Source organism: Sinocyclocheilus rhinocerous, unplaced genomic scaffold (genome assembly GCF_001515625.1).
Source record: "Sinocyclocheilus rhinocerous isolate Xijiao unplaced genomic scaffold, SAMN03320098_v1.1 scaffold2338, whole genome shotgun sequence".
Classification (NCBI taxonomy): domain Eukaryota; kingdom Metazoa; phylum Chordata; class Actinopteri; order Cypriniformes; family Cyprinidae; genus Sinocyclocheilus; species Sinocyclocheilus rhinocerous.
This window is the reverse complement of record NW_015644013.1, coordinates 472,625-480,794: the sequence shown is the minus strand read 5'-3', so window position 1 is coordinate 480,794 and position 8,170 is coordinate 472,625. Positions and strand designations below refer to the sequence as shown.

At 33.5% G+C, this 8,170-nt stretch overlaps 1 protein-coding gene across 1 annotated transcript in view; it reads right to left on the bottom strand.

Annotated features, from left to right (window-relative positions):
• Window positions 1-8,170, bottom strand: part of poglut3 (protein O-glucosyltransferase 3) — a 13,756-nt gene that overhangs the window by 1,995 nt on the left and 3,591 nt on the right. The window contains exons 4-7 of the mRNA XM_016575484.1: window positions 5,570-5,786; window positions 3,167-3,363; window positions 1,241-1,435; window positions 1,031-1,135 (exon numbers count right to left, since the gene is read on the bottom strand). Coding sequence (XP_016430970.1) covers window positions 1,031-1,135; window positions 1,241-1,435; window positions 3,167-3,363; window positions 5,570-5,786 — 714 coding nt within the window. The remainder of the gene's footprint in view (window positions 1-1,030; window positions 1,136-1,240; window positions 1,436-3,166; window positions 3,364-5,569; window positions 5,787-8,170) is intronic.

The following is an 8,170-nucleotide window of genomic DNA, read 5'->3' as shown; positions in this document are numbered from 1 at the left end:
TAATATATACACATACTGGAAATGTCCAGTTTTATATATTGTTACTTTTGACAAGAAGTCTCATCTTTCAAATGATGTTAAATTTTTTTTCATGAAATTCAAATAATAAATGTTTTGACGCTCTTTGAAGATCGCTGTATAAACGCCTCAGCTCAAACGTTCAAATTTCGTGAAATATTAGACTATATACTCATCATATTTTACCTGTTATTACCTGTATACCTGTTATATTTAATGTATGTTTAAATAAATCTGTTATGAAACAAGTTATGACAGCCAATGCGTAAATGAATAGGCCTATATTTCAACAACAAATAGAAATGTTATGATTTAGAAGTTAATTTAAAAATTGCATTATGTGCAATTTACATGTTTGCATACTTTTTTTTTTTAAGTTGAGTGCTTATTGTTTTATATTTACTGTATATTATTATATTTAAAAATAAATAGTAATTTAAGTTTAACCTCTAAAAAATGCTGGGTTGTTTCAACACAACTTTGGGTCAAATATGGACTAACCCAACTTTTGGGTTACATTTTTACATTCAAAATGTAACCCAAAAGTTGGGTTAGTCCATATTTGACCCAAAGATTTTTTTGGAAACTGCAATACTTTTTTCAGGATTCTTTGATGAATAAATGCTGTTCTTTTTAACTTTTTATTCATCAAAGAACCCTGAAAAAAGCATCGCAGTTTCAAAAAAAAATATTTGGCAGCACAACTGATAATAAATCAGCATATTAGAATGATTTCTGAAGATCATGTGACTTTATACTGGCGTAATGATGCTGATGGAAATTCAGCTTTGCATCACAGAAATAAATTATATTTTAAAGGATATTAAAATAGAAACCATTATTTTATATTGTAATAACATTTTGCAAGATTACTGTTTTTTGATGCTTGATGAGCAGAAGAGACTTCTTTAACAACATTACAAGTCTTACTGATCCCACACTTTTGACCGCTAGTGTGCGCGTGTGTGTGTGTGTGTGTGTGTGTGTGTGTATATAAATGACAGGCTCTTACCTGAAGTACGCTGTAGTAATAGCAGTAGAGTCTGTGAGGCTGAAGCACATCTCTCACCAGCGACTGTCCGCTCTTCGCTATAGCCTCTGCTTTTGTGTCATTCTTCTGCATATATCAAACCACAAGTGTGTGTGTGTGTGTGCTCACAAAACAATACACAGCTTTTGCAATGTTGCCACTGTAAGATGCACATGATGTCAGCGTTCGTACCTGAGCCCATCGGATCTTCTGGAGGAGGTCAGACAGGTCTCTCTTCACAGGGATGTAGTGCACACCTGCTTCCAGATGCGTGTAAAAGTGCTCGTAGTACGGCGAGTCCTGCTTGAAGACCAAGCTGTCCCCCAGCATCAGGTACGGAAACCTGTAGGCCGCTACCGTCCCGTCCACGTTCACCTGGTACTTGTACTGGAAGACAAGAACAAAGCATTTTTAGGGCTGTCAGTTCAACGCGTTAATTCATTTGTTATGAAACAATAACGCAGTTAACGCACTGGCTCCGCCCCCAGACCTGTACATCATCTTACATTTCATACAGTTGACTGTTGACAAATGTGATGCATCCATAAATGCAGTTATGCCCTGAAATTCAAGATATTGTGGCAAAAAATGCCCCTGTATGAGTTTTTGTCTCGTATTTATATTATATGATAAGTTCTGTTTCTGTCCCGAATAGCATGAGTGCAAATGTGATTTTATACAACAGTTCAGTAAATAAGAAGTTAATATTGTGTAATATTTTAAACACAATATTGTGTTTTTGCTCAATTTTGCACAGAACATATGTGGACCCTGGAGCACAAAACCAGTCATAAGCGTCAATTTTTCGAAATTGAGATTTATGCATCATCTGAAAGCTGAATAAATAGCTTTCCATTGATGTATGGTTTGTTAGGATCGGACAATATTTGTCTGAGACACAACTATTTGAAAATCTGGAATCTGAGGGTGCAAAAAAATCTAAATATTGAGAAAATCATCTTTAAAGTTGTTCAAATGAAGTTCTTAGCAATGCATATTACTAATCAAAAATTAAGTTTTTATATATTTACGGTAGGAAATGTACAAAATGTCTTCAAGGAACATGATCTTTACTTAATATCCTAATGATTTTTGGCATAAAAGAAAAATTTATAATTTTGACCCATACAATGTATTGTTGGCTATTGCTACAAATATACCCCAGCGACTTAACACTGCTTTTGTGCTGCAGGGTCACATATTACCTTTAAAGCCACAGCAGATTTGTTGCACATCTCCGAGCGACACAGCGGTGTTTAGTTTCTGAATGAATCCGCATTTTGAACGAATCGTGTGAATCAATGATTCAAAGAGAGAGCAGTTTACTTAATTCCTGAATGAATCAGTCGTTTGAACGAATCGAATGAATGAATGACTCAAAAACGCTTTTAGTTTTAGTTTCTTATTTAAAATATCATTTCATTTCAGAAACAAACAAATATTAAAGGGGTAGTTCACCCAAAAAAATGTAATTCTGTCATCAATTACCCTTGTAATGTCATTTCAAACCTGTATGACTTTTGCACAACATAAAAGAAGATATTTTGTTTATAACTAAGCTGTTTTGGATATCAGTGACTGTCACTGTATGAACAAAAAATACTGAGATTTTTCTCAAATCATCTTTTTATGTTCCATAGCTTATGCCTAAACATTTGTGTAATGCATTTCATGTTGAATCAAATAAAATATTTATTTTAAAGCTACTATTTGTAATGTCTACTTGATACACTGAAAAAATTATACTAATTTTTTTAAGGTAAGTGGTTGCAAACAATTTATTTTAGCTACATTTAATTTAAAAAATATGTTGAAAGTTAGTCAACTAAATTTGTTTATTTAAATGTAGCTAAAATAAATTGATTGCAACCACTTACCTTAAAGAAATTTAGTAAATTCAATTAATTATTAATTTCAGTGTACTTTCTCATTTAGCACAATAATGGCTTTAAATTATATTTTGTGGGTAATTTCACAGACAAATTTAGTTAGATTTACTTAATCAACACATCATGTAATTAATTATATTAAACATTTTAATCGACTGACAGTCCTAGTTTTTTTTATTAAGTAGAGAAAAATGTCAGTTTCCGGCAGCTTTTCCACTGCATCTCTTACCTTAAAGAAGTCAAAGAATCCCACCAGCGGTGCTTTTCCTAGATCCTTCTCCCGGTCGCGAAAGAAGAAATATGCAGTTATTCCCGCGTCGAGCAGCTCTGGATTTTCTTTGGACATTGTTACCAGACGCAGGCGCTCCTCTCGACTGTCCCGGCCTCTGAAGAACGCCTTCTCCGTTTTATCTGACCACACAGGACCTGGAGAACCAGAGAAGATCCAGAGAGTGAGACAGCTGATGCTGGACGCTAGCGATGACGGTATTATCAGTATCACAATAGCAAAACTGTCTCGATATTATCGTGGTCACATGACGATATGAAACGATAGGTCTTCCGGGCAAAAAGTGTAGTTTTTAAAACCGTCATCCGTCCCTCGGGTCATTTTGACCCGAAAATTATTTTCAAAAAAATTCAAAAAATCGTGTGTTGATCGTACCGGTCCAAGATTTCTTTACTTCTGTCACACTTGCACCGGGAATACACAAACAATTTTTTGAGTGGATTCGAGGAGTTTAAATGGGTGCAATAAAAAAAGTAACAAAAGTGAAAAGTCATTTTGACCCGCATAGGAATGAATGGAATTTACAAGAAAACGGCATTTTTCATTACATTTGATTTTTTTTTTATATACAAAATCTGAGACAATCCAGTAAAGATTTATACCCAAACGAAGGGCTGAGACCACAGAATATCCCCAATGCAGAAAAAACTCACATACACACACATGCACAAACACACACATGGTACACACACTCTCATAGAACACATTATAATATGTTTCATGTTTCTGCTGGGATATGACTGTCATTTTTCCGTATTTTTTTTTACTTAACACGGTTAGATTTGAGTGATGTGGTGGAGACCAATGAGTTTATATCATATTATATTTTTTAAAATATATATTTATTTCATATTTATGAAATTGTATGAATATACATACGTTTAGGTTATAATTCAGTTAGATTTTTTTTTTTTTTTTACAAAATATGGATTTTGTAATGTTTCAATATATATTTTAATCCATAAACAACCAAACTGAAGCCTTAAGATTATCTAATTTCTCATGTTTCACTTGTTTTGCTCAGTTAAAAATCTCCATAGGGTTCTATAGGCCCCTCTAGTGGCTGTAACCATAAAATGCCATTTTATGTAATTTTTATCCACCAGATGGCATCAGAGACACTCAGTGACTCAATTCCAAGGCCATCTGTTGGTTTTTGATGAAACAGGACTGAAATTGTCTTACTTTTTTTTTTTTTTTTGAAATAATGAAATAATGTTAAGAATATCCAGAATAAAAGGTAAATTTAATAAAAATCACCAAAAAATGATAGAAAAACCTACATAAAAAATTTGAAAAAAAATTATAAAAATGTTCCAATATAAGCTTTCTGGACCAAAAATAAAATTAGTGTCATTTTTGACCCGCGAGGGACACTTTTGTTATAGGTTCGGGAGGGACGGATGAGGGATTATTAAAATATATTTGTTTTGGGCCATTATGCTTTGGCGCACATTATCTGTCAAACGAACTCAAACCGAAAGCACAATATGCTTAATCCCTTCATCAAGTCTGTTTTTGCTGCGTGTTTTAAAGTGAAGCGCACACTTGGTTCAGACGATCAGCTCGTGATCCGGTGTTTTCCGCGTCTCAGAACGACTCGTTCACACTGAATGAATGCAGTTAACTCGTTTATTGCATGTGCTGTGAGTTTAGCACGTGTTTGGGAACGCAACGGCAATCAGTTAAGCTTTATTTTCGTGGCAGATGATTACGGAGTTTCACTAGATTTGTAGTATTTAGTATTTGTAAGCATGTTTTCACTGAAGCTGGAGTTTTCCTTCAAAATAAAAGCGTTAAAGTGCAATATATTAAGCTAGCGGTTTAAATGCAGCCCAAATTCAAAATATCTCTTTCAAGTGTAGAAATTAGGAAAGAAGTATTGTAATTTCCCTGCTGTAGTGTAAAGCAAAAATAATATAACTATGAAGTATTCATTTTCAGTTATTTTACAGTGCAATTGTTTTACAATATATGGCTATTACTGTGATTGTTGGTGTTGCTGTTATTATATTCTAATTTGTTTGGCTTCCTCAAACACCAGTGTGAGTGTAATTTGGACTGAGACAGTATATCATAAATATTAAGAGGGTTGAGTCCCCTTTAAAGTTCAGGTACGAGTCAATTCACTGACTTTTCTCTGACTTAATCTTAGTTCAGAACATGGGTTGCAGCTCTTAACTTTAAACTCTCAAAGTGCACTAGATAGAATAATTTAACTTTAAAATGTACAAAAATTTCATTTTTTTTACCAATTCTTCATTTGTCTTTTTTTTTATTTTTTATATCACAATATGATGATATGGTTCGCTCCCCACTGGACAGTGATGTACAGATGCGCACCTGTGTTCCCCTGCACCGACAGCAGGTCACTGGTGACGCCTCTCATGGCCTCTAGACACGAGTGTGTGATGTCATACGTGGGGAGGATGATGTCACGCGTGTCCGTGGAGCCGCACCACGAGATGATGGGCACCGGGCCGGGTTTGTCTCCCGCCTTCCGGTTCTCCATCGGCCAGTCTCCTACGTTAATATAAAACTCCACATCCGGTAATCTCACCTGGTGGAGACGGGACACATAGAGCAATAACATAGTCCAATTAATCACCATAAAAATGTAGAGTTCAAATATTCCCAAAAATCTGAAAAAAAAGTGGGCGTTCAGAATATAACTTAAACCTGGAAATAAAAATATTCTTTAAAAAAATCAAACAAAAATGTTGAAGACTGCACTAAAGATAATTAAAAATTGCATCACTTTAGGTCCCTAATCAAATAATTAAAATGGAAATAAAACAAGCAAATTTATTGCATTAACAAACTGAGTACCAAATATCAAGAAATTCATGTGCATTTTTAATTAAACTTTTTACTTTTCACAATTGTTACAACAATAGTAGTAAGTTCTTAATGAAATATAATATTTTTTTCTAATAATAATAATCATCATTTTTTTTAATATAGCACTTTTCATACATGGACTGCTTCTCAGGGGCGCAGAAAAGAAAACACATTGATATTGTGTGAAATTGCACGGTCAATAATATAAATTAAACTAAGAAACTGCCTTAAGTTCTGAATATCAACTGAATTAATCCTGAACACTAAATCAATTCAGACTCATATGCAACTTTAAAAACGTGTTTTAACTCATCTTTCAGAAACATGAAAGCTAGGAGCCTCAATTCCAAACACTTTGGGGCAGAATGACTGAGAAGCACCACCAGATTGCTTTAGGTTTACTGTGTAGTGTGCCAAAAACACAGCATGAGAAGATCTTAGACTGTGATCTGGAACACACTTTAACAGAGAGTCAGTAATATATGTAGGTGCCACACTATGAAAAGCTTTATAAACTAATAAATCAACCCTTTTGTGAACTGCCAACCAGTGTATAAATACCACATTTGCAATAATGGTCCCAAAGTTTTGTTTACCAAAGTGTTTAAAGACAAAGGGCCAGATTTACTCACTTTAACGTCTTTTGGCGTTAAAATAGTGCTGTCAGGATTTACTAAAGACGCGCAGTGATAAATGATCGCTTATTTTTTAAATTATTGTTGCGCCTGACCTTATTGAATATGCATTTATAGGAGTTTTCCTTTCAGATGGAAAATTTATGGGAGGAGCGTATTCAAATGAATCACGCAACGTGATTTACTAACGTTTGCGCTTGCCAGATTCAGGGTTTCTGCAGACTTGAACAAGTTAAATTTAAGACTTTTTAAGACCTTTTTAATACCACCTTATATGAAATTTAAGACCTAAACCTGTAATGGAAATACACATTTTATTACATACATATATGTAATATTTAATGTGTATAAATTAAAAAGAAAAAAAAAATCAATGCTGTAATAAATGGTATTTATTACTATGATATACAATGAACTTTTCATGTCAGCAGACAATATTCCATACAAAATATCCCCACAAAATAACTGCATCACTGAGATTTTTGGTGGAGTAAACAATTTATTCTGAAGCAATATTTTCATCAGTGTTCTATCAGCTTTTACATACTTAAATCTGCATATTTACCTTTACAAAGGCCTATTTTTAACCTTTTTAGATGTATGCATCATCTTACATGTCAAATTATTACAATTTATCAATAAATTCAATATACACTATAGGGCTGCTACCAGTCAGATTAAATAATTTACACTGCAAATAACAATAATTACAACTGCAATAAATAATGTTACGAGATTAATGTTTTAAATGCATTTAAAATGCATTTGTAAATGCATACAAATAAGAAATGTTGAGGGCAAAATGCATACTTTCCAACATACTTCTCAACTAAACTACCAGTAAGTGACGGTAAGTCACTGAATGAGTGAGTATTGAGTCATTCATTCAACTGATTGAGGGTGTTATCATGCTGCTATCTTAAGGACTTTCGTGGACAGCTGACTCCTAAAGTTTTTGATATTCTTCATATTCTGTGTGGTGGTCAGATAAGTTTAAATAGATTTTTACCTTTTATGGGCATTTTACCTTTATAAAGCCACTTTTTTCTATAAGTTCTATAAGATAATTTTTTTGTCAAATTCTTACATTTAATCAGTGAATAAGAATAAGACATTTGGGCTGTTACCAAGCAAATGAAATCAGTATCAACAAAATTCATCTTTGCAATCCAGACATAAGCTGCACCTGAAGTGGCATTTAGATGTGTTTACACACTGTTTAATGCAGAACATGAATGCATTTAACCTGCAGTTACAAATGCATAAATAATGTTTTGATATATTAAACATAAAACATTGAATACTGATATTTGAAATAATTTAAAAAATCAAAAGACACTTTAAATGTGAAATTAAAACCGCCAGCAGGTGGCAGCAAGTCACTGTTAATAAGTGAGTCACTGCGACTGAACCGAATCATTTAAATGGTTGATTCATTCGGGAACGAAACACCGTCATGTTGCTCAGA